Below are 26,655 nucleotides of genomic sequence, written 5' to 3'. Positions count from 1 at the left end.
GCATATGGGACATTTACCAAAACAGAACATATTCTGGGCTATAAAGAATGTATGAACAGATTTCAGAGAATTGAAATCATTCAGAATATATCCCCTGCCTGTTGTATAATTAAATTGGAACTCGATAACAGGACAATAACTAGAAAATCCCTAATATTTGGAAACTAAGCAACACATAACTCATGGGCCAAAAGAGAAGTCAAAATGGAAATTAAAAAATATCAGGGGCTGGTCAAGTGGGTTAGTTGGCTAACAGTTGGCTTGGGAGTGCAAGCTCTGAGCAGCAGTGCTACCAATTCGGTTCCCATATGGGCCAGTGATGCTGCGCCCTCTACAGCTAAGATGGTGAACAACAGCTCAACCTGGAGCTGGGCTGCCATGAGTTGCCGGCCATGGCAAAGGCTGCAGGGGGGCTGCAGTGGGCTGCCGTGTGCGGCTGTTCAATGGCTGGCGACTCACTGCCTTAGCAGGGAAGAGCACAATGATCATAATACAAACATGGGCCAGTGAGGTGGCGTCCTTAACAACTAGACTGAAGAACAAAAGGACAGCAACTTGTCTGTTCCCCTTCCCCTGATTCCCCAGAGCTGTTCCCCTCCTCCAATTCCCCAATAAAATCTTTTTAAAAAAGTTATAAATATTCACTTAAACAAATAATATAGGGAGTGGTGAGTGGGGGTATAGATGAAACAAAGTTGGCCATGTATTGATAATTGTTGAAGTGGGGCCATTGGGTTTATTACACCTTCTTAGCTTCTATGTTTGTAAATGTTTGAAATTTTCCATAATAAAATGTTTTTGTAAAAAAAAGTCAGACCATAACATTACTCTGCAGAACCCTCTACCAGCTTTACAACTCCCTCTGAGTCAAAGCCACAGTGGGCCAATGGCCAACCAGGCTCTTCTAGATCTGGTCACCCTGGCACCTCCTGGGATCTCACTCTCTACCATGCTCTCACTCCTTCCCACACCACTCTGGCCTCCTCATTATTGCTCACACATGCCCAAGGCATACTCCCACGTCAGAGCCTTTGCCTCAAATGTTCATTCTTCAGATTCAGCATGGCTTGTCTCAGTCAGATCTTTGCTCAAATGTCACCCTTTCACTAAAGACTTCCCTGACCACCCAGAATAAAATAACTAACTCTACAAATTGCACTCCCTATCCTATCTCCCTGCCACAATTTTCTCCAGAGCATCTGCATCACTTGATATACCAGGTCTGACAAGTTTGCGAACTCATCCTAGAAAAAGTGCTACATACCTCATTGCTGAATATCACTATGGTCACCTTTGAAGTACTCCACTTGGGAAGCTGATGCCAGAGCCTAGTCCACCCTTCAAAGCAATTTTGGAACTCTTTTTGGAATGGCCATCAGAGCTGCAATTGTATTACCCTTGATGTCGTGAATATCATCAAAATGTCTTCCTTTCAATATTTCCTTTACCTTTGGGTAAAGAAAGAAGTGACTGGGGGCCAGATCAGGGGACTAGAAAGGGTGTTCCAATAAAGTTATTTGTTTACTGGCTAAAAACTCCCTCATAGATAGTGCCATGTGAGCTGGTGCAAGAGCCATGAATTGTTGGCGAAAAGTTCAGGTCATCTAACTTTTTCACACAGCCTTTCCAGCACTTCCAAATAGTAAATTTGGTTAACTGTTTGTCCAGTTGGTACAAATTCATAATGAATAATCCCTCTGATATCAAATAAGGTTAGCAACATAACTGCAACAAGTTCACAAACTTAATTGTCACACCTTGTACGAAATTTTTTTTGTGTGCTTTTATTGCCTGCTTCCTACAAGAATGCAAAGTTCACCCAGACAAGGACATTCACACCATTATCCCGGTACCCAGAATGGCGTTCAATAAACATGTACTGAATGAATAAGAAAGGTCCTTAGTCTCTCCAAGAGGTGCTATGGGGTACCTCCTCATTCTTCTATCTAGACCCCTCCACCCTGTGGACTTCCTGGCCCCAGACCTGTTCTTCATTCAACTGAGTTCATGCTGCCTGCAAGGATCACTCCTGACTTCCAGAGTTGTCACCAGAGAACAGGGACGTCCCTTCATAATGACAGGAGGCTCCACTGGGAGTCAGAAGACCTGGATCCTTCTCTTAGTGGTTTTGGAAAATGGGGACTATGGAATCTCTCAAGGTGATTTTGGACCCTAGCTCTGACACTGCCCAGCTCTGAAATCCTGCAGGGTCACTTCACTTCCCTGACCACTACTTTGCTCAATTGTCCAGTGGGGACACCACCAACACCAAACTTACAGGGTGGTTGTAATGTTTAAAGGGAATAACCAAAGGGACCAGGATTTGCCCACGGAAGCGCTTGCTCTGTCAGATGCCACTGATAAAAATTCTGGCAGCTCTTGCGAGTACCCAAAGGGTCTTTTACACGAGGTGGCCAGAACACTTTTTGAGTTATTTGTTGCCTTGTCTTTTTTAAAATAAAAGCCTGGCCTGCTCTCTTCCTGAGCCCCATCTTCGCTGCTCACCCCGGACCCCGCCCCGCGTCCTGGCTATGCGCTTTACCTCTCCTGGCACCTCCATCCCACACTTCCCTCTCAACGCGCCCGCCGGGCGCCCTTCCTCTCCCGGAGCCGGCCCCACACCCTCGCCCTGCACCCGCCAGCTCCCCACGCTCTCGCGCCCGCCCGCTTCTGGCCTGCTCCGTTCTCCCTCAGCGCTAGCTCGCGCTCCCCGGCGCCGGCTGCGGAGAGAGCTGCTCTGCCCTCAGCTGGCGCAGCGCGGGGGCGGTCGCGGGTGGGCGGGTGCCTCCGGCCCGAGTGCGGAGCATGAGCTGCAGCGGGCCGCGCGCTGCTCCGGGCCGGACTGCGGCGCGAGGGCTACGCGGGAGCTACGCTGGCCCGGACCCAGGTAGGCAGCAGCCGCCGATTCTCAGTTCCTTGGTCCCTACCTCCCTCCGGGTGGCCGTCCCCTCCGGTCGCCGGCGCGGGCAGGCGGGGCGTACGCGGGCCCGGGGTCCTGCTTGGCGCGGCCGTCGTGGGGCCGGGGTGCGGGGTCCCGGCGCGGGTCCCGGAACGCGCGTGCAGGAGGGCGGGCTGGAGCCCAGCGCCGAGTTACCGAGAGCTCCGCCCGGGGCCCCCAGTCCCGCGCCCCTGCAGGGCACCGGGCGGTCTCGGCCTGGGCGTGGCGGTAGCGCACTCGGCAGGCGGGCGTGGGCACTGGCTGGCAGGTTTGCTGCCCCGACCCGGCGTGGGGGAGGGGGCTGGGGAATATGAGGAAATCAGGGCTGCGCAGTTGGAAGTTTCCATTTGCTTGCCTGTGTGCGTTCTGAGCCCCGCGATGGCATTTCACGCCCTTGCTGTTTGGCGAGTAATTGGGGGTGAGCTCAGCATTTGAGGGGAGACAGCTTGGCCAAGACTAGATGGCCCTGTCTGCACCGTGGGCAGGGGTCATTTGAAGGACTCTCTTTGCCCCAGGCCTTGCAGGGAGCAGGGTCTGGGGCAGGTGCAACTCGTTCTGGTTGCGTGTGTGATGGGGGAAGGGGGTTCCTTCTGTCTAGGGAGCGACACTCAGCAGGCCCTTGTCCCCTGCTTCTGAGAGCTGAAGCTGGTGGATATTTACAGGGAGGCCTCCTGCCTCCTGGGAGCCGCTTGGGGGCTGAGATGTGGTGTTGGCTGGGGCTCGCACCTTCCTTGCTTAAAGCTGGGGGTCCCATTTGATTCACCCTCCCCACTGCTGACATTCTTCTCCCACCCTCTGGAGCAAGGGAAGGGCCCAGATGGCCACCTGCCCCAGGAGCTCAGGGCATACAGAGTCAGGTTGGCATGCAGGGAGACCTCCCAGTGGCGGTGGCCTGCTGTGCCCCTCAGGGGTCTCCCATCTCCCTCTGGACAGTCTTGCCCTGCCCAGCCTCGCCTGAGTCCAGGCTCTTCTTCTGCATAGGAGGCCTAGAGAGCAAGCAGCAGCTCCCATCTCCAGCAGAGAAATAGGGAGTTGAGAGGCCACAGGTTTTGATGTCTGCAGGCCCCTCCAAGACTCCCGTTTCCCCATCTGTAGGATGACACCATGGTTTCAGTGACTTATGAGGACATTTACTCCCTGACACCCAGTGATACTTTGCAGTGGAACCTCAGGACCCCAGCCCAGAATAGGAGGAGGGAATCCCTAGTGAGAGGATGCAGAGGACCTTGGCTCCGGGCACTTGGGTGGGTTCTCTGCCCCTCCAGCTTTTCTTAGTTCTTAGGGACGTGGGTCATATGACCCAGCAGCCTGGGCAGGGGTGGCAGCGAAATCCACAGGCCCTGCCTGAGAAGGGAGTGAGCAGTGTGGACTTGCATGGTGACACCCTCCCAGGGTAGCCGTGTACTCTTGCACATGGCTCCTGGGTTTGACAGCACAGCAGGTGTCCTCAGGTATGCCAAGGGGACCTGAAAGCCTGCCAGCAAGTTTGTTTTTCTCCAACTGCCAGCCTGATGGCTCCCTTCCACCTGGAAAATTGTGGAGATGGAACAGTTCACACAGAGCAGAGGGTTTTTTGGTGTAACTTAGCAACTGCAGGCAGAGGTAGAGGAGGAAATGCCAGCACCATGAGCATTTGTGCAGGGCAAGCCTGAGCAAGGCCGGGGGCTGGTGAGCCCAGGCTGAGTAGGGAGGGCATCCCTAGCACAAGTGGCACCCCAGGCAGGTGAGGAACAGACCCACTAGTCTGTCACCTGGCCCTCCAGAGGAGAGCATGCTGAAGCTGGATGCTCAGGTGTGACCTGAGAGCCCCTGAGCACACCTGTCTCCCCTGTAGAATAATGAGCCGAATTGGAATAGAACCCTATTCTCAAGACACATGTATCACAGAAGCTACATTTGTCAAATAGGTCAAGTGAAGGTGCAGGGCTAGGAGGTCCAACTGCCCTGGGGATGGGGGTTTGGGGGTGCAACTGGTATAGGGTACTCACTCTGCATGACCCTTTCCCAGAAAAGGGCCCCTGGCCTCCCCACGAGGCCTGCTAGGGTTGGGCCAGGGACATGGTGGAAGGACAGACCAGGGCCTTTCCAGGTGGTTGACTCAGTGTGGCTCCCAGTCCTGGCCCATCCCTCCTCTGCCCCTGCTGGGACTCCTCCTCCCTCACTCTTCCCTCCTGAGGCCATCTGCTGTAGCCCTGCTTACTTGGGCTGGTTTTCTCTCAGAGCTGAGATCTGTCTCCAAGCCTCCCACCCACTCCAGGCTGCCACTCAGTGCCCTTTGCCCTCTGGTGTCCACCTCCATCCGATGAATGTTTTCTTACAGTCTGAGGAGGCAGGGGTGGGGAGGGAGGCCATCATAACTGGGTGCTCAGGTGGCACAGCAGGGAAGCTGCCATGGGGGAGGGCCTCTGACATCCACTGGTCACATGTCAGGGCCCCCTGTCCTGAGGGGGGCTGAGGAGGACACTCTGCCCTCTTTCCAGAGTGCATACCCTTCTCACCTCTTTCCGGGCACAGAGGGCTGTGAGTACGTGTGTATGTGTCAGAGTGTGAATGCAAGGGCCTAGCCTCTTTGGACCCATTCAGAATGTCTGCACGGGGACACCAGGAAGTGCCAGTCTAACAAAACTGGAGCTGGGTTGGGAAGGTCAGCAGAGGTCAACCTGGCAATGGTGTGGCGGGAATCATGGAAAGGAAAGCCCCACCAAGTCCTGGCTTGGTCAGAGTGCAGGAAGGATAGGGCCAGGGCATAGGAGGAGGTTCCCTGGGGCAGGGAGGACTTTGGGAACATGCTTGGGGGATGTTCCTAGGCCCTGAGAAGAGAGCTCAGAGAGGTATCTGGCCAAGAGTGTGGAAGTGTTAGCATCCACACTGATCCTACCAGGGCCATGGTGGGGCCTGTTGCTGTCCCTGCCTGAAGGTGGACAGTGTGGTGGTGTCAGGGCTCAGGATGCTCTTGTCTGCAAAAGCATTTCCTGGGAAACACATTGGTGCCTTTAAGCATGATTCGGGCAACGCCAGTGGTCCTGCCCAGGAAGCTTCTCTGCACCTCACCTACGTACGTGACAGGGAAGCTCGTCAGGGTCAGTGCGCTGGGGCCAGGAGGTGAACACAGCATACGAGAAAAGCACTCTGGTCCTCTTCCCCACCATGAGCACCACAGGGGGCCAGGGACAGCCTGGTGCCGCCAGGAACCATGTGGCAGGAGCTGTGTCCCTTCTGGCTGAGGGGTTCTGTGGCAGGGTGATTTCAGGGAGCAGTGGGTGAGTGCGAGCTCAACGACGGGCCCTAGGCTGGGCCTCAGTGGGTCTCCCCGACTCTTCAGAGGAGAGCACCCCATTTCTCCTGTGGGACACATGTGATAAGCCCCTGAGGCAGGGAGCTAACCCCGGGGCACAGCATTGGGCACTTGGGACGCTTGGTTCCATTTGTCCAGCTCCTGCATCACCTCTTAGGTGGTGTTGCTGCCCTAGTTGACAGGTGATGGGCTCAGAGGCGAAGTTACTGCATACAGCTTCTCCCAGCTTTAACACAACAACAAACCTTTTCAGCTGTCTCCCTTTCTGCTATTTCCTGCCCTTCTCTCATCCCCTACGCAGGCAGGCGGACTCTGAAGCCGTATTCTCTGCTTGCTCACTCCATATCCTCACCTCCCACTCCCTCCCTCCCACTCCAATCTGCTGCACCCCCTTTGCTCCAGGGAAATGGTCTTCGGAGGCCTGTGGATGTTTTGGGCCCCACAGGCATTCACTGGCCCTGTTCCTAGGCATTTGTCGCCTGGGCTCTGCAGGCCCACTGGAAGCTTCCATCTCCTCTGGCCTCCCTGCAGACCTTCCTACAGCCTCACCCTCCTCTCTTGGGGCCCTCAGTGTCCTCATTCCTCAGGACCTGAACCTACACCCTCTCTCCCAGCCACAGCTTCTGTTCCCTCCTTGGTGCAGATCCTGTCCCACTTGTATCAGCCCATCCTGTCCTCTGGGCTCTGTCAGCATCTGAGCCAGTGCCTGCTGGATGCTTCCCAGGTGACCACAGGCAGCCTGTCCACTGTCATTGCTCCCAGAACTGCTCCTGCCTTTGCCTCCCCATCTGAGCAGGTGGAGTCTCCCTTGTGCCTCTGCAGAGGCACTTTGTTCCATTTGTCTAGCTCCTGCATCACCTCCTCTTAGGTGGTATTGCTGCCCTAGTTGACAGGTGATGGGCTCAGAGATGAAGCTATTGCATACAGCTTCTTGTTGTTAGCCAGTCTGGCCCGACACCCAGCCCTCTCTTCTACCCCCTCTACCTGTCCCTCACCTGCCCTGGGAGACTGCAGCAGCCTCCTTCCCCTGCAATCCTTTCCCACACCTTTTTAATCTTCTCCTTGTGAAGATGCTCCCCTCTCCCCACCTAGTCAGCTCACAGCCTTCCTGAGGGGTGCCTTCCTGCATGGCATGCTGTGCTGGGTGCCCTGGGCCTCTGCTGTGTGCTGCCCCTGTGTAACTGTCAGTCTGTGACCCCTTGGAGTCACGTGTACGCCCAACCTGTTGGCCCCAGTTGGACCCCCAGCTCAGAGATGGTGGCCACACTGGTAGACTCAGCAAACATTCGTGAGATGTGAATGAACGTCTGTGAGCAACTGTGTGTGGTGGGGCAGAGAGGTACAGATTTGTGTGTGGGAAGGGGTGTGGGAGACGGGGATGGGGGGGAGAGGTGGAGGCCATGGGGGTATGGAGGAGGGGGTGTCTGGCCAGGTCTGCATTGCTGTCCCCCTTCAGGGAGAGGAGAGGGGAGCAAACTCACAAGCTCTGGGACAGGCAGTGGGGAGGGTCTCTGGGGTAGACCTGTTTAGGAAGGAGTAGTGGGGGTGGGTCTGGGATGCCAGGCTCCTGCCTGTTGTCACCACCACTTCCATCTATCCAAGTGTCATTCTCAGACTCTACCTTGAGGAGAGTTCTCCCTGTATCCGGTTGCCATGGTAACACTGTTAACAAAGAGTAGCTTCTGTGGAGGAGTCTGGCTCACCCAGAAGCTGAGGGGGCTGGGAGAATGTGTGCGTTCTGACAGTTTTATTAGCAGAGTCTGTTTCCTCACCCCCGCCAAAGCAGCTCATCGCATGGGCCCCTCATCCTCTTTGCCAGTGAGGCTCTCTGGTACTCTGGTACCCAGACCCTCCTGATGTGAATGTCACAAAACCTCGATTTTGTCTGGGTGTGGCCTGGATCCTAGCCCCAGTTTGGCCACCAGGGCAGGCTCAGGGAGGCCTCCGACTTTGAGGTGTGGGGGCATGTACCCAGCCCTGGCACTTCCCAGGGTGGGAGTAGCCCATTTTGTCACTGTAGAAACGCAGCTCAGAGGCCCAGACTTCTGCCTAAACTTCCCTGAAGACTGGTTTTTGTGCCTAAGCCCCTCCCGCTGTGAACTCTGAATAAGCCCTCTCTGGATTCTGTGCATCTTCTGAGCCTGCAGTTTTGATTAAATGAGGTAAAGACATGTAGCCCTGGATGAGAGCCTGGAGCTTGGCAGCTCTGGCCATGCTGACTGTGTAGGTTGGCCCTTGTTGCTGGGACCCAGGTTTCTTTCTGCCTTCAGAGCTGAGGGACAAAACAAGGGTGGGAGGCTAGCCTGTGGACAGGGGAGATTAGGGGGTTAAGGTTTGATGGATTCAGATTGGATGGGGTTGGAGGCTCACATAGGAGCTCTTGGGGTTCCTAGGGGAGCCTCTGCAGCTTTCATGAGTTAATCACTCAGAGCAGGCAGGCAACTGCATCAGTCATTCATTTTATTGTTGTTGCTGTTAGTAGTGAGTGGCCCCTGCTGGACTGATGAAGACAGAAGCAGAACAGCATCAAGGCTACCCTCGGGAGAGCTATGTCCTGTCCACACTGCCCATGACAGGCCAGGGCCCTTTGCGCGCTGCCCCACCACATGCCCTGTGCCCCTCCCTCCTCTTGCCTGGGAGCTCAGTGCACCCCCCGGCAGGGTGAGCGTGTCTGATGGCCTCTCTGTGAGAGTTCGCTGCTGTGGGTGACCTTTGGGCTCTGGGGCCCTGAGTTGCTCATTTTTGGGTCAGCAAAATGAGGGTTCTCAAGGACTTAGCAGGGAGGGTTGACAATGAGCAGGGTTGTCAAGGGTTTGAGCTATTCCTCTGGGAAAGGCCAGGGCATCTAGAACCACTTCACAAGTGGGCATCCTGGGTAGGGCAGGGCCTGGAAGGGAGCCATCCACAACACGTGGGCAGCACTGGGACCATGCCCCCAGCAGCTAGAGCTCTGCTCCCAAGGAGGATGCAACAGTCAGGAGGGCGCTTTTCATGAAAATTGCCTGTAGACAAATTGTAGAAACACCTGAGGGTATATCAAAGAAACACTGATTCAGACCGTGTTTTCTGGCTACAATACAGTTATGATACAAATTAATAACAAAACAGAGTTCTAAAAAGTCTAATATTTGGAAAAGTTGAAGCATGTACGTATATTCACTGGATCAAAGAAGAAACCATAATGGGTATTAGATGATAATAGAATTAAATGATAAAAATATAATGAGGGATACTTGTAGGACACAGACATAGTGGTACTGCAAATGTGTCACTGGCTGGTCCTGTCCAGGCTGACACCAGTTCTTTGAGAACGCCACGTCCGGGTGCCTCCTTCTTGGCCCTGCAACGGGAAAGCAGGAGTCTTGGAAAGGGGTAAGAGGCAGGGAGCAGTGGCCAGACCTCAGAGGACTTCAGGGTTTCCTGAGGGAGGGGTGGAATCCCCTGGCTTCTCCTTGCAGTCAGGTTTGGGGGAGACCAATGGAGTTAAATCATGCTGTTTGGCCCAGGTGGCCACCAGGGTGCGGCCCCAGGTCACAGCTATTCCCAGTCCTGGAGGAAAGGATGCCAGGCATGTTGGGAGGTTGGGCTGAGACTGTGAAGAACTGTTGTTATGTGAGGAGACTGGGGCCACTGTTAGAGGAATAAAGGGGAGGGATTTGCATCAAAGGACCAATGCCAGGAATGGCTCAAGGTGGCAGTGGAGAGGGAAAAGAAAGGCAGACAGTGTGGTGGTGGCCAGAGCTCTTGGACAGTCCCTGCTGGGGATATTGGTATGCTGGACATGTGCATGTGTGCATGTGCGCGCCATGTGTACATTCACCCGCAAGCACCAGGGAGGGATCCCTGACCAACAGTTCTGTCCCAAAGACTCTGTTGTGTGTTTCACTAAGATGTGACTTAACTTAATGCTCCAAACTTTTTTGTTAACGCTGGTATCCTTATACCAGTTTTGCTGATGTGCCTTCTGGTTCTGGAGGGAAGGGCAGGGGTAGAATTTGAACCCAGGTCTTTCCGTTCTGCCAAGGAGCACTTTGGAGAGTGAGTAGCATGCTTCTTTGTTGCCTCCCTTGATCTTCCTGTGCCCTTCCTGTGGCCCCTTCGCCATGTGTACGCCCTGAGCTGACTCTCTTTCTTGGCCTTCCCTGCCTTGGACCATGATCCTCCCCTGTCCTCTGGGCTTCACTGTACTCACATTTGCACCTCAGGTCTCAGCTTGGACAAGGCTTCCAGCAGGAAGCTTCTCCACCTTCTAGGGTCATTGGGATGCCCTTCCTCTGCAAGCACCAGGGACTTGTAATGGCAGCAGCTTGCATGGCCTGTGTGTCAGGTGCTCCCCTAAGTGCTACACCTGTGTCCACTCATGTAATTCACACCTTTGAAGGCACAGCTTAGGGCACAGAGCCTGAGATGAGGATTCTGATGCAAGAGGTGTAGAGGGTATGCTCTTGAGACACCTGGAACGGGTGAGCCAGCAGTCAGGAAAGGGGAGGAGGCCAGACAAAGGTGCAGTCTCAGGCAGTCTCCCCTCAGCCTAACCCCATGGGGAGTTCCAGGATGTAGGTGACACCATGAGCTTGTGTTACTGTGAGGCAGGGAATTGGGCTCTGGTCCCCTGTCCTGGTCAGCTGCTGGTCACCGGCCCCTCCAGTCCTCTGGGGAAGGTTGCAGGTGTCAGCGATGCATTGCAGCATGCTGGCAGCCCTGGGGGACAGGTGCCCCAGGCCGATAGGAGGGCCTAGGAACCTGTGGGCCCCAGCAGCACTGTTACCACCCTCAGGTGAGAGGCTGCCTGCTTCTCTCATGGTCCCCCAGTGAGCCTACTTCTGGCCACTGCATTCTGTGTCCTGGCTCAGCACTGGCTGCCTTGCTGTGATGTCTTCCCGGGGCACGTCCATGTGCGTCTGTGTGCATCTGCACCTTCTGCTCTGTGCTGCTCACTGCTGGGCCCAGGACTGAGTGTTGTGCTGGCACACGGAGGTGCTGTCAGTGGGTTCAGGGAAGGACTGACCGATAGTCATGGTTATCAGCCAAGGGCTCAGTGGAGGAGGCTGAGTAGGCCAGGGATGGGAGAACCCAAGACTGAGGGCTGTCCAGAGCCCACTGGACTTGAGAGACAGTCTGGCTCCAGGCCAGTGAAGACAGTGTGGGGTGAGGAGCCCTGGCCTGGGGCCTGCACTCCAGCCCCAGCCACTGTTCCCCTCACTTGCTTCCAGCTGTCCTGCCCAGGGCTGGTTGACTCCCTAGGGTGCCCATTGGGCATGCAGCATAGAGCCCATGAGCTCTTCCTGGCTTCTTGCAGCCCAGTTCAGGGGTGGTGGCACATGAATAGACCTGGAGAGAGGCATGGAGAGACTGAGCCAAGTGGGCAGACAGGGAAGGTCATTGTGGTTATGTTTGGCACAAAGGGGCTATGGGCCTGGTCCGTGAGAGTGGCCAGTCCAGCAGTCCTGCAGGCTTGGCAGCCTGCCCCACACCTGCTGTGCCCCTCTGTGGCTCCCTGCCGTCTGTGCCACTGGCCTGCTCAAATCAAGCTGCTGTCCTTCTCAGCCCCACACCCTCTCTTTATCCTGCTCTCCTTGCCTTCCTATCACACACTTTGGACTGTTCTTCGTTTGTGCTCCCTGGAGGGCTCTCCCTGCCTTGAGGGGCAGGGCAGAAGCCAGGAGCCGCTGGCATCCTGGAGTCCCCGAGGTACAGGGGATCTCCCGGGGCTGGACATCACTGAGGTGCAGTGTGAAGAGTTTATATAAATGTCAGTGGGGACCAGTTCTCTAACTTGATTTATTTCTTTAGATGTGAAATTAAAAACCTGCCCATTTGTGCAGTCCAGACTGGGCACATAAAAGTTTGTAGGGCTGTGGTGAAACATGCATCTAACAGTCCTCAGTCACAAGGCCCCTGGGCAGCCTTGGGCCCTCCCAGGGGCACGGGGCCACCTGGCCTGAGACAGCAGGGACCTGTCCCTTTGGCCCAAGGGGCCCACATGAGCGCAGCCTGATGGTGAGTGGACATCAGTGGGCTGACCAAGCTCCAGAGCACTTTCCTAGGACACTGGGAAGGGTCTCCCCAGTTTTCACAAATCAGCAGCCTCAGCAGCATTTTCCATGGGAGATTCCAAGGCTCCTGATGCTTTCTTGGACTCGGATGTTCTGGGTGCTGGGGACCTGGAGCCCCCTCCTGAGGGCAGGAAGGAAGGCCAGGAGGACAGACTCTGATCCACTGGGGATTACAGAAAGAGTTGCTTCTTTTTCACTCAAGGTCACATGGCTAGGAGGTTGCAGAGTAGGGTTTGGAGCCCAGGCCCAGCCCTCTACCTCCCCAACAAAGCACGTAATGAGATCAAGATTGGGGTCTGAGCCCCTCCTGCTGAAGCACCTGTGGCCCCATTAGGTAGAGGGAGGTGGTGACTTGTTTGCCTAAACACACCTGTGCTCATTCCCTCTGGCCACCTTCCCTAGCCTGGGCTCAGTCCAGGCCTCTCTCTATGACCTACCCCCACACCTGGTGTGGCCACAGCCTCGCCCCCAAGAAACACTGTGCACTATGGCCCCAGACACTATGTGGCATCATCTCTGTGGCTGTCCCCCTGAGGGCTTAGCCCTGTGGAGCTGATGACACGGGGCATAGGGTTGGCCATGAGAAGATGGGGGCAGGGCAGGGGTGGGGAGAGACCTGACCTCACCCCTCCTGCTGCCTCTCCAGGAAGGCTCTTGGTGGGGACCTCCTTCGCCTTGGGCCTCCTGACAGGGCAGGCTCGTTTGGTAGTGCCAGCAGTGGGTGCCCCCACCCATGAATCCCCACCTCAGGGTTTGACACCTCCATATCTACCTATTCAGATAATGCTGAGTAGAATTAAATGGAACCGTGCCTCAGTTTCCCCTCTTTCAAGGACAGGTTGACTAAAGCAGGGTTTCCAGAGCCCCAGGTTTCTGCATGGCTGAGGCAGCAGGCATCTATGAGAGTGCTCCTGTATGTGTGCATGCCTGTCCCCTGCACAGCCCAGCACCTCTGAGTTCACTGGTGGTAGATGTGGCTTTCGCGTAGTGTCCTAAATGTTCTCCCACAGATGACCACTGGGAACCTCTGTGCCTCCACAGTTCTAATGTCAGAGGCCCGTATGTCTTGGCTACAGCTGGCCACCCTCACCAGAGCACTGACTTCTGGTCTGCCAGGTCCTGGGCAGGGGGAGGAGGGCAGGCTGGGCCCCCTGAGTGTGTCAGTCCTGAGGAGGGCACACCATTCCCCAGGCCAGCAGGATTGCAAGTGTGAGGCTCTCACTTCCCCTGAGGAAGCCAGTGAAGAGGAACCCAGGCTGCAAACAGACGTTTTAGTGCAGGAATAACAATGAGCCACACCGCCATGGGGCTGGTGTTGGAGAACGATCATGTGGATGCCCCTGGCCTGCTTCAGAATGGGTAGCTGTCATTGCCAGCTCTCTGTCACTCACTGCTGGGCGAGGGAGGTGGGGCAGCTCTGGGCAGAAGAACATTGATTCACAGGGCACTGCTGCTGGAGGGGCCTCCAGACCAAATAGGACAGAAGGGGTGACCCAGGTGCCCAGGGAAGATGTGCAGAGGCAACTAGACACAAGAGGGCCCAAGGTGGATGTGGAATTGTCACCTGTGTAGTGGCAAGGCTCCTAGGGCCCTGCCTGCCTGAGGCCCAATAGTCAAGGCCTGCCCCTCCTCATTACATCACTGGGACATCTGGAGTCTTATGAGACCTAAGCTGAGGTTCCGCTCACCCCTCACCTGAGATGGACTCAGGCAAAGCCACTGAAGAACCGAAAGAACCTGGGAGATGTCCTGTCATCATCCCATCCTCTGAAGAACAGTACAGAGGAGAACCTGTGTGCCAGGCGTGGGCCAGGCTCTGTGACCCCAGACAAAACCCGAAAATAGTAGATAGAGAATGAACATAACAAACATAACAGGTAATTAGAGCGTGACTGGGGGCAGGAGGAAGGAGTGGGGGTGGGAGGAGTCCATTTAGAATAGAGTGAAGTGTGGTACATTTGTAATTCTGATAATTTTTGCCAAACAGTCCTCCACAGCCATTAATTTATACTCCTCTTGGCGAAGTACGGGAGCACCTGGTCTCCACCCCTTGTCTGTGCCCATTGGAAAGGTGAGAAATGGTATCTCGTTGCAATTTTTTTAGCATTTCTCTTACTATGAATGAGATCGAGCATATTTTCATATGTATAAGATCAACCCGTATTTTCTTTTCTGTGAATTGGTGTTTGTATTAACACTATTTCTGTTGGATTGATGGTATTTTTCGTTATTTTATTATTATTAGTTCAGGTGTACAAAAAAACATAATGATTAGACTTTTATACCCCTCACAAAATGATACCCACCCCCAAGTCTCCTACCTCTCAGATTGTATATAGCTGTTACAATACCATTGACTATATTCCTATGCTATACTTTACATCCATTACCATATATATGTATGATATATATATATATATATGAAATTATAGTTGACATTTGATACTATTTTTTATTATGTTTATTGGCGTGCCATTGGTTAGTAAAATTACATAGGTTTCAAGCATATAATTCTGTAATACATCATCTATATATCACATTGTGTGTTCACCACCCAGAGTCAGTTCTCCTTCCATCACCATATATTTGTCCCGCTTTAACCCTCTTCTACCATCCCCCTCCCCCTTACCCTCTGGTAACCACTAAACTAGTTTTCTGTGTCTATGAATTTTTGTTTCTTTGTTTGTCTTGTTTCTTTGTTTTCAGTTTTATATCCCACATATGAGTGAAGCCATATGGTTCTTGACTTTTTCCATCTGACTTATTTCGCTTAGCATGATAATCTCAAGATCCATCCATGTTGTCACAAATGGCAGTCTGTCATCTTTTCTTATGGCAGAATAGTATTCCATTTTCTGTATGTACCACATCTTCTTTATCCAGTCATCTACTGAAGGACACTTTGGTTGTTTCCATGTCTTGGCCACTGTAAATAATGCTGCAATGAACCTAGGGATACATATATCTTTATGAATAAATGTTTTCAGATTTTTCCAGTAGATACCCAGAAGAGAAATTGCTGAGTCATATGGTAATTCTATTCTTAATTTTTTGAGGAATTTCCATACTGTTTTTCATAGTGCCTGTACCAATTTATATTCCCACCAGCAGCGTACGAGGGTTCCTTTTTCTCTGTAGCCTCTATTTTATATTAGTTTCAGGTGTACAGCACAGTGGCCGGGCATCCATACAACTTAGGAAGTGATCCCCCTGTCAAGTTCAGCACCCATCCGACCCCATACACAGTTTTACATTATTCACTATATTCCCCATACTGTACTTCACATCCCTGTGACTATTTTGTAACTATCAATTTGTAATTCCCAATCCCTTTACCTTTCTTACCCATCTCCCAACTCCCCTCCCATCTAGCAGCCATCTGTTTTTTCCTCTGTGTCTATGAGTCTATGTTTTGTTTGTTTGTTTATTCTGTTCTTTAGATCATATGGTATTCGTCTTTCTCAGTCTGACTTATTTCACTTAGCATAATATCCTCTTGGTCCATCCATGTTGTTGCAAATGGTAAGATTTCATTCTTTTTTAGTGGCAGAGTACTGTGTACCGTATTTCCCTATGTAAAAGATGCTCCCATGTATAAGACACACCTTAATTTTGGGGCCCGAAATTTGAAAAAAAAATGTATTACATAAAGTTACTGAACTCAAGTTTTATTCATCATAAAATTTACACAACTCCTCATCACTGTCAAAACTCCCAACCATTAGCTTGTCCTCATCTGTGTCTGATGACCAATCACTGTCTTCATATATTGCCTCGTCCTCAGTTCCATCTATGGCATTTGAAATCTACAACCACTGTATAAGATGCACCCAGTTTTTAGATCCCAAATTTTTTGAAAAAGGGTGCATCTTATACATGGGGAAATACGGTAATACTCCATTGTATAAATGTACCACACTTTATCCAATCATCTACTGAAGGGCATTACAGTTGTTTCTATATCTTGACTATTGTGAATAGTGTTGCAGTAAACACAGGAGTGCATATATTTTTTTGGATTAGTGTTTTAAATTTCTTTGGATAAATACCCAGGAGTGGAATTGCTGGGTCATAAGGTAGTTATATTTTTAATTTTTTTTAGGAACACAATACTGTTTTCCATAGTGGCTGCACCAATCTGCAATCCCAGCAACAGTGCATGAGGGTTGCCTTTTTTTCCACATCCTTGTCAACACTTGTTTATTGATTTATTAATGATAGCCATTCTGACAAGAGTGAGGTGGTATCTCATTGTGGTTTTTATTCACATTTCTCTGATGATTAGTGATGTTGAGCATGTTTTTATATGTTATTGGCCATGTGTATGTCCTCTTTGAAGAAATGTCTATTCAGGTTCTCTGCCCATTTTTTAATTGGATTGTTTGTTTTTGTGGTGTTGTTGCATGAGTTTTTTTTTAAAAATAAATTTTGGATATTAACCCTTTATCAGATGTATCATTGGCAAATATCTTCTTCACCAATTCAGTAGGATGTCTTTGCATTCTGTTGATGGTTTTCCTTGCTGTGCAAAACTTTTTAGTTTGATATAGTCCCATTTGTTTATGTATTCTTGTGTTTCCCTGGACCAAGCAGATATATCAGTAAAAATATTACCGAAGATAATGTCTGAGAGTTTATTTCCTATATTCTAGGAGTCTTATGGTTTTGGGTCTTACATTTAAGTCTCTAACCCATTTTGAATTTAGTCTTATATATGGAGTAAGAAGGTGGTCCAGTTTCATTTTTTTGGGTGTATCTATCCACTTTTCCCAGCACATTTATTGATTAGACTTTCTTTACCCCATTGTAAATCCCTGCTTCCTTTGTCATAGATTAGATGACCATATAGGTGTGGAATTATTTCTGGGCTCTCTATCCTGTTTCATTGATCTATGTGTCTGTTTTTATGTTAATACCATGATGTTTTGATTACTATGGCCTTGTAGTATAATTTGATATCAGGTAACCTGATACTTCCAGCTTTGTTTTTCTTTCTCAACATTTCTGTGGCTATTGGGGTTTTTGATGGTTCTATATAAATTTTAGGATTGTTATACTTCTGTGAAAAATGCCATTGGTATTTTGATAGGGACTGCATTAAATCCATATATTCCTTTGGGTATATAATTTTTCCTATCCACGAGCATGGTATATGCTTCTATTTAATTGTATCTTCTTTACTTTTAAAGAAACTGTCTTTAACTTTAATTTTTAATTTTAATTTAAAATTTAAAATTATCTTATAATTTTCTGAGTACAGATCTTTAACTTCCTTGGTTAAATTTATTCCTAAGTTGTTTTTTTTTTGATGCAATTGTAAATGGGATTGTTTTCTTAATTTTTCTTTCTGATACTTCATTAATGGTGTATAAAAATGCAACTGATTTCTAAATATTAATTTTGTATCGTGCTGCTTTACTAAATGTATTTATCCATTCTGATAGTTTTTTGGTGGAATCTTTGGGGTTCTCTATATATAGTGTCATGTCATCTGCAAATATTGACAATTTTACTTCTTTTTTCCCATTTGGATGCTTTTTATTTTTTTTTCTTGTCTGATTGCTGTGGCTAAAACTTCAGTACTATGTTGAATAAAAGTAGTTAAAGTGGTCATCCTTGTCTTCTTCCCGATCTTAAGGGGAATGCTTTTAGCTTTCCCTTATTGACTATGATGTTAGCTGTGGGTTTGTAATATATGGCCTTTATTATGTTGAGATAGTCCCCACATTAATTGATTTGAGGATACTGAACCAACCTTGCATACCAGGAATGAATCCCACTTGATCGTGGTGTATGATCTTTTTAATGTATTGCTGAATTCATTTGCTAATTTTTTTTGAGGATTTTTGCATCTATGTTCATTAGGGATATTGGCCTATAGTTTTCTTTTTCTGTAATGTCTTTGTCTGGCTTTGGAATAAGGGTAAGAGTGACCTCATAAAATGAGCTTGGGGGCCTTCTCTCCTCTTGGATTTTTTTGAATAGTTTGAGGAGAATAGGTGTTAATTATCTTTTGAATGTTTGGTAAAATTCACCTGTGAAGCCAGCCATCTGGTCCAGGACTTTTGTTGGGAACTTGTTGATTACTGATTCAATTTCATTAGTAGTAATTGGTCTGTTCATATGTTCTGTTTCTTTTTTATTCATCCTTGGAAGATGGTATGCTTCTAGTCATTTATCCATTTATTCCAGGTTGTCCAATTTGTTGGCGTATAGTTGCTCATAGTATTTTATTATTATTGTTGTTGTTATTGTTATTGTAATTATTATTTGTATTTCTGTGGCGTCTGCTTTCATTACTCCTCTTTCATTCCTGATTTTATTTATTTGGGTTCTCTCTCTCTTTTTCTTGATGAGCCTGGTTAAAGGTTTGTCAGTTTTGTTTGTATTTTTAAAAAACCCACTCTTGGTTTTGTTGATCTTTTGTATTTTTTTTTAGCCTCTATTTTGTTTATTTCTGCTCTGATCTTTATTATTTCATTTCTTGTATTCGCTATGGGCTTTGTTTGCTCAAAGGTGTATAGTTAGAGTGTTTATTTGTGATATTTCTTGTTTCTTTAGGTAGGCCTGCATTGCTGTGAGTTTCCCTTTTAGGACTGCTTTTGCTGCATCCCATAGATTTTGGGTTATTGTGTTTTCATTTTGGTTTGTCTCAAGATATCTTTTGATTTCTTCCTTGATCTCAATGTCAACCCATTCATTATTTAGTAGCATGTTATTTAGCCTTCATGTGTTTGTGTGTTTTTTTCATTTTTATCTTGTAATTGATTTCTAGTTTTATACCATTGTGTCAGAGACGACACTTGATATGATTTCAGTCTTCTTAAATTTATTGAGACTTGTTTTGTGGCCTAACATGTGGTCTATCTTTGAAAATGTTCCATGTGCATTTAAGAAGAATGTATATTCAGCTGCTTTGGGGTGAAATGCTCTAAAAATATCAATTAAATCCATCTGGTCTAGTGTGTCACATAGGCCGCTATTTCTATTTTGATTTTTTGTCTGGAGGATCTGTCCATTGTTGTTAGTGGGGTGTTAAAATCTACTATGATTGTGTTGCTGTTGATCTCTGTCTTTATGTTGGTCAATATTTGCTTTTTATATTTAGGTGCTCCTATGTTGGGTGCATAAATGTTTACTAGGGTGATGTCCTCTTTATTACTATGTAATGTCCTTTTTTTTGGTTTTGTTTTAAAGATTTTATTGGGGAATTAGGGAAGGAGAACAGTGTTGTGGAATTGGGGAAGGGGAACAGCCAAGTTGTTGTCCTTTGATCTTAGTTGTGTAGGGCCCAGCTAGCTCAGCTCCAAGTCCAGTCGCCATCCGGCCGCCTGTCAGCAGCTTAGGGCAGCTCAGGGCAGCTGAGGGCAGCTGAGGGCAGCTCAGCTGAAGGTGCCGTGTTCAATCTTAGTTGCAGGTGGGAGTTGCCCACCATCCCATGCAGGAGTCAAATCGGCAATCTTTGTTGTTAGGAGCATGTGCTCTCACCAGCTGAGCCATCCTGCCACCTGTTGGCAGCTCAGCAGCAGCTCAGCTTGGGTGCAGCTCACTGGCCCATGTGGGAATCGAACCAGCGACCCTGTTGTCCAGAGCTTGCGCTCTGCCATCCCCTGTAATGTCCTCTTTGTCTCTTATTATAGTCTTCATTTTAAAGTCTATTTTGTCTGATATAAGTATTGCTACTACAGTTTTTTTTCTCGTTTTCATTTGCATGTAATATCTTTTTCCATGCCTTTACTTTCAGCCTGTGTGTGCTTTTGATTTGAGGTGGGTCACTTGTAGACAACATATGCATGGGTCTTGTTTTCTTGTCCATTCAGCTACCCTATGTCTTTTGATTGGAACATTTAATCCATTTATATTTGAAGTGATTATTAATAGGTACATAGTTATTGCCATTTTATTATTCATATTTTTAATCTTCATTTGTTTCTTTATTTTCTCCTTCTACTTAAAGAAGTCCCTTTAACATTTCCTGTAATACTGGGTTGGTGGTGATGAGCTCCTTTAGCTTTTTCTTGTCTGGGAAGCTCTTTATCTCTCCTTCAATTTTAAGTGATTGCCTTGCTGGGTTGAGTAGTCTTGGTTGTAGGTCCTTACTTTTCGTCACTTTGAATATTTCCTGCCACTCCCTTCTGGCAAAGTTTCTGTTGAGAAACCAGCTAATAGTCTTATGTGAGCTCCCTTGTAAATAACTAGTTGTCTTTCTTTTGCTGCTTTTAAGATTGTCTCTTTGTCTTTAACCCTTGGCATTTTAATTATAATGTATCTTGGTGTGGGCCTCTTTGGGTTCATCTTGTTTGGGACTCTCTGTGCTTTCTGGGCTTGTATGTCAATTTCCTTTGCCAGGTTAGGGAAGCTTTCAGTCATTATTTCTTCAAATAGGTTCTTGATCCCTTGCTCCCTCTATTCTCCTTCTGGTACTACTGTGTTGAGAATTTGATGTTGTTACACTTGATGTTGTCCCAAAAGTCCATTAAACTATCTTTTTAAAAAAATTCTTTTTTCTTTTGTTGTTCCAGTTGCATGGTTTGTGCTTCTTGGGTTCAAAATCATGATTTGATCCTCTGCTTCATGCAGCCTGCTATTGATTTTTTGTAATGTATTCTTCATTTCAGTTATTGTATTCTTTATTTCTGACTGGCTCTTTTTTATGGTTTCTATGTCTTTCTTTATGCTTGCTATCTCTTTGTTGAAATTCGCACTAAGTTCCTTAATCATTCTTATAACCAGTGTTTTAACCTCTGTTCCTGGTAGGTTGGTTGCCTCCATTTCATTTAGTTCTATTTCTGGAGGTTTCTCCTGTTCTTTTATTTGGGACGTGTTTCTTTGTTTCCTCATTCTGGCTGTCTCTCTGTGTTTGCTTCTATGTATTAGGTAGATCCCCTATGTCTCTCAGCCTTTGTTGGGTGGCCTTATGTAGTATGTGTCTTGTGTTATCCAATGGTGCAGTTTCCCTGATCTCCTGTGTGTGTGTACCAGGAGTGTCCCTTGTATGTGTTGTGTCTATTCTCCTGTTGTAGTTGAGCCTTGATTGCTTTGGCACATCAATGGGTGGGATTGACTTCCAGGCTGACTGACTGTGAGGATTGGCTATGCCCACAGCATATGGGCTGCTGTGTGGGAGCTGACCTCTCAGAGAGGGATTCACCCCAGCAGGCTTTTGTGCCTGTTGAGACCGCCCTTTGGGTGTGCTGCTTGGAGTGCTAACCAGGTAGTGCTCTGATGTGGTCAGAAGTTGGCCTCTGGGTGTGTTGTTTCTGGTTTCTCTTAGGTCTCCCATGTAGGACAATTTTAGTCTTGCCTGTTACTGGCCCTCCACTGTCTGGTAGGAGCTACAAAGCTATATGTGGTTGGCTGCTGCCTGTGCTGGACCTGGAGGCATGTGGGGTTTGGCCTTGCTGTGAACCAAGGCTGGCTGCTACCTGCATCGAGCCTGGAGCAACTCAGCAAAAGGCCCATGGCCCCCTAGGCCTATTGCCATCTGCCAGCTGCCCAGTCATTAAAAGAGCCTCCTTAGGTGCATGGGCCAGTCTGGTTGACCCAGAGTTGAGAGTGCCCTTGGCAATGTAGCCCTAGCTGGGTGGGGCAGGGATCCAGGGAGTTACAAGATGTGGCTAGTGGTTTTTACAAAGTTAATGCAGATTCAGGTCTTGTGTCAGTGCCCAGCCTGTGACCATTTCACAAAGTGCCCTGAAAACACCACAGCCAGCCATCACTTACCTCGTGGCACTACCTGGCTTGTGACCACTCTGTGAATCTCCCTGAGAACACCACCACTACTCACCTGAGGCTCGCAAATCCCTGAGAGCTGCCCATGAGAGGCTGTGGCACAGGTTTTGGGTCACTGCCCACCACCAAAAACCTTCTGGGCAGCCACGGGCTGACTGCTGTTGTGAAAGGCTTCCCTGGCCCGAGAGTGCCTCTGGCAATGCAGCTCTACATGGGCAGGACAGGGTTCCAGGGAGCTATGGGGTGTGGGTGGTGGTTTTTACAAAGTTAATGCAGTTTAGGTTCTTACACGGGTGCTGGGCCTGTGACCACTTGGCAAAAACAACCTGAGAGCATCGTGGCCAACTATCACTGACCTCAGGCCTGCAGGTTCCTGAGAGCTGTCCACCACCAACAGCTCCTGTGCCACTATGGGCTGTCTCTTGCTGTAAGAGGACTCTGCAGCTCGTGGGGGCAGGGCTGGCCATTTAGCAGCCGAGAGTGCACAGTGCAGGGCGGGGACCTGAGCATCACCAAGGTGGTGTGCACACGTAGATTTCACCAGACCAATGCAGATTCAGATTTGGCCCTTTGGAGGAGGGTGCTACATAGACAAGATGGCGCCATCCTGTAGGCTACACATGAAGCAGATTCCACACAGGGATAATGGCTTCTTTTATCTCTCTAACCCTCACTCCGAAGCCACACAACTCAGTCTTTCCCCATACGTCTCTGGTGCCCCTTGAGCTCCCCTCCACCGGAGACTAGGTGAGTGTTTGCAAGTGAGTAAGTCTGCGTGTGGGGTTTTTAAGAGGGCACCTGGGTTTCTAGCTGCCTTCTATCTCACTGGGATGAGCAGACAGAGACCTCGCTGATTTTCACTGTCAGATGTTGTAGGAACTCCGCTTTCCAGCAGCGCAGGACCCCTGGGCTGGGGAGCCGAGTGTGGGGCTGGGACCCCTCTCTCTTCCGGGGGTAACTGCAGCACTGAGGTGTCCCTCCCAGTGTTCAGCCACTGTCTGTGGGTTTGCGGTCAGCTTGTTTCACGTCTCTGCCCCTCCTACCAGTCTTGACGTGGCCTCTTCTTTATATCCTTAGTTATAGAGGTTCTGTTCAGCTAGTCTTCACATGATTCTTGAGGTGGATTGTTCTATAATCTAGTTGTAATTTTGGTGTGATCCTGGGAGGCAGCAGACATAGCGTTTACCTAATCTGCCCTCTTGGAACTATTTGGTATTTTTCTTATTGATTCATAGATGCTCTCTATATATTAAGGAAATGTATACTTTGGAATATGAGCTGCAAATCTTTTTTTCTAATTTACTGTATGTTCATTTTGTTATGATTTTTGCCATGAAGAATTTAAAAAATTTATGTAGCCAGACCATATTTTTTTAAATGGTTTTGGGTTTTTGTAACATATGTATTAGGTTTGAACTCTGGAAATTACTGTTTCTATAGGTAAAAAATTATTGCCTGTCAGTAATTTCATGGGGTTCAAACTAACAGGCTTTTCTACCCTGAAACTTTAAAGAAATTCTCATTTGTTCTTCTCATGGGCTTATGATTTCATTTTTCAAATATAAATATTTGATCCATCTGGTAGGACTCCAACTTAAGTTTTTTCCAGAGGGCCACCCATTTGTCCGACCCCATGTATTAAATAATTACCTTTTCCTCACTGATTTGAAATATCACCTTTATCATGTACTACGCTGTTATATGTGTTTGAGGTTATTTCTAGACTTTCTTGTTTTGCATCATTGCTCTGACTATATTCATGTGCTGATACTATGTTTTTAATTTAATGAAAAATTTCAAACACACTGAAAGGTAAAGAGAATAGAATAATGAGCCCCCATATTCTCGTTATCCAGATTCAGCACTTAAGACTTTTTTACCAGCTTGCTTCACTTACCCATTTTTCTTTCTCCTTCTTTTCTTTTTTCCCTCCCTTCCACTTTCTTTTCTTTTACTTTGCTCTTATTCTTTTTCCTTTTGGCTAAAGTATTCAAACCAAATCCATAACCACAGTAACTTGCCCCAGTATACTCCAGTGTGGATGTCTAAAACAAACAAGGCCATTTTCAAACAAAACCATGCTATCATTATTACATTTCACAAAATTAACAGCAATTTCGTACTATCATCTAACACCCTGTACATATTCAGTTTTCCTTAATTGTCTTGAAAATGCCTTTTTACAGTTGGTTTGTACAATTGGTAACCAAATTAAATCCACATGTGGCATCTGGTTTTTATTTTCCTTCAGCTTCTTTAATCTGAAGCAGCCTCTCCTTCTCCACTCCTCTTTTTAAAGCCATTAGTTTGTTGTAGAAACTTGGTTAGTTGTCTGTAGAATGTCATATTTTCGAGACTTGTCTGTTTGCTTCCTTATGATGTCATTTAACCAGTTTCTCCAGTTCCAGTATTTCCTCTAAACTGGAATTTAGCTCAAACAACTTCACTTTATGGGATTCATGTTGTTTTGGCAAGCATGCTTCATAGTGCTGCCCTGTTCCTGGCATTTCATTGCAGCAGGAGTCTACCGTGTCAGTCTGGTTGCAGTGGGGGTGAATGTGGGGGGATAGACCCTCGTTCCCTGGCACCCATTCATCCATCCTTCTGATGGTTTCAACTGTTGGCGACCACTGTCTGAGTCAAGTGTGGCATCAAGGGTTTTCTCTCTAATTTCATCATTCCTTCCAAATGTATCTGTAGAATTCTTCTGTAAAAAATGTTCCCTCATCAACCAGGGCTATTTGGTTTCCCTGAAATAATTTCATTAAACAAAGCAGGATAAATGCTTAATTCTTTCCTTTGCCAACATGTGGCTCCCTCTGATCTTTGTAGTTTGCACTTATCTGCATAACTCAGCAACCTCCCCCAAGAACACATCTTTTCATCAAGTTGCCTTTACCGTTTTTCCCAGGTACAACCTTATATTTACTGTGGTATTCCTTTATCTGCTAGGACTTGGCAGGCCTTGTTAACTGTGCTGGTATTTGCTGTGACTGTCACTATGGCAGACCAGTTTCTGGTTGTGATATCACCCCCATGGGAGTGGCAGCTCAACCTAGTTTTCCCATCAGTTCTGATATGTTGAGGGGTGACCTTACAGCAGTTGAGGCCTTTTCCCCAGAATGCCTGACCTTGTTGTAGCAGAAATGCCTGCACATTTGGGAAGCTGGTAAAGAGTATGCATGGGAAATGGGGTGAATTGCACCCGATGTGTCTTGTGCTCTCTCCATCCTTGGATGTGAGCCATCTGTGCATTAGGAAAGAGGGTGGGAGAGGAAGCTGAAGGCCCTAGAGGTGCCTCTGGGTGGTTGATAACATTAGGGAGCATCAGACAAATGGCAACCCCATGTGATGGCAAGAGTTCACAGCTGGAGGAGACACTGGACCCAGAGCACTGGGGAGGCAGGGCACACATGGAGTGCAGACAGGAGCTGGGTATTCACAATGAGGGTTCTGATACAGCCCCTCCAGGCACAGGCAGATGCTTACAGGGGTAGGGCAAGGAGGAAGGGTGAGTGGGGAAGGTCCCTGGGCTCTGGCTCCCAGCTCAGCACCCTGCCCCATCCATGCTGACTTTTGGGGATCTGAACTGTGCCCCTGTCCTGCTGTGCCTGCTTTAGGGTCTGATGAGGTCCCCTGTGGGTGGGTTGATGCTGGGGTGGATCATGGCAGTAAGCAAGGGGTCTCTGACTTCATTGGCAAGAAGAACCCACTAGAGGCAGAATGCACACCCAGAAGCTTTCCTGTGCCTCTCTTGAGGGGAGGTCCTTTGTAGCCCAGCCTTCACCTGCACTCTCTGCTCCAGCACAGCCCCTGGCTCACAGCGGGGCACCAATAGCAGGGTTTAGTGGTGTGTGAATGAAGGGTTCCAAGTGTTCAGGCTGCCTCCTCTCTCCTCCCCTCCCCAAGGGCAGTGCCTCTGAGTGGTGCCCACTCCCCACAGCCATGCCTATTGAATGAGTGAACTGGCACATACTACCTCCCCCACTACACATGCTGAGGCCACAAAAGTGTCCAAACAAGCAGCTGCCTGGCCTGCAGCACATCCAGTTCCACACTGTGGTGGGGTGCCTGGAGGTGTGAGACCACTAACTGGGGCTCTGCTTAGTTGGGGACTCAGGAATTTCCTCTTAGGTGAAGTGCTGAGGAGAGCAGCAGAGCAAAGGACAAGGGCCCAGAGGCCGGAGGAAGTGGGTTTCTTGAAGCTCTTGAGACCTCCTGTCCTGGTGTGGGCAGCAGTGCTATACGAGGGCATGGTCAGCCAAGGCTTCCTTCCTGACAGGCTGCGGTGTTCCCCTGGCAGTGTGGCCTTCACCATGAGCCCTGCACAGCGTGTCCTGGGCTCCAGCTGACCCTGGGGCTGCCTTGGACCAGGCTGGGTGGGGCAACAGGCTCTGCGCTTAGGGCCTCTTTTCTCCTGCTCCTCAGGCCCGCAGCGCTGTGATTTTAGATCAGTGGTTCTCAAAATGGAATCCCAGGACCAGCAGGTCAGCACCCCTGGTACCCTAATAGAAGTGCAGATTCTCAGGCCCTAATCTAGTCCTCCGGAATTGTTGGGAGCCGGCTGTACCTCAGTGTCTGACATGGCCTATCACACTGCTATTGTGACAAATCCTGAAGCTCTGGCTGAGAAA

At 48.9% G+C, this 26,655-nt stretch overlaps 1 protein-coding gene across 7 annotated transcripts in view; it reads left to right on the top strand.

Moving 5' to 3' along the window:
- Positions 1-2,551: 2,551 nt before the first annotated feature.
- The window catches only part of RASGEF1A (RasGEF domain family member 1A), an 82,913-nt gene continuing 58,809 nt past the window's right edge, over positions 2,552-26,655 (top strand). For 2 of the 7 annotated variants that reach the window (XM_019666630.1, XM_019666625.1), the window contains exon 1: positions 2,804-2,887. Coding sequence is in view for 3 of the 7 variants with exons in the window: in XM_019666623.1 (XP_019522168.1) it covers positions 2,806-2,887 (82 nt within the window). In the remaining 4 variants the exon portion in view is untranslated. Of the gene's footprint in view, positions 2,888-26,655 lie in introns of all 7 variants that reach the window. The other 5 variants (XM_019666633.1, XM_019666629.1, XM_019666623.1 and 2 more) reach the window with 4 other exon arrangements.

This window comes from Hipposideros armiger, unplaced genomic scaffold, assembly GCF_001890085.2.
Source record: "Hipposideros armiger isolate ML-2016 unplaced genomic scaffold, ASM189008v1 scaffold_476, whole genome shotgun sequence".
NCBI lineage: Eukaryota > Metazoa > Chordata > Mammalia > Chiroptera > Hipposideridae > Hipposideros > Hipposideros armiger.
This window is presented reverse-complemented; position numbering and strand designations above follow the sequence as displayed.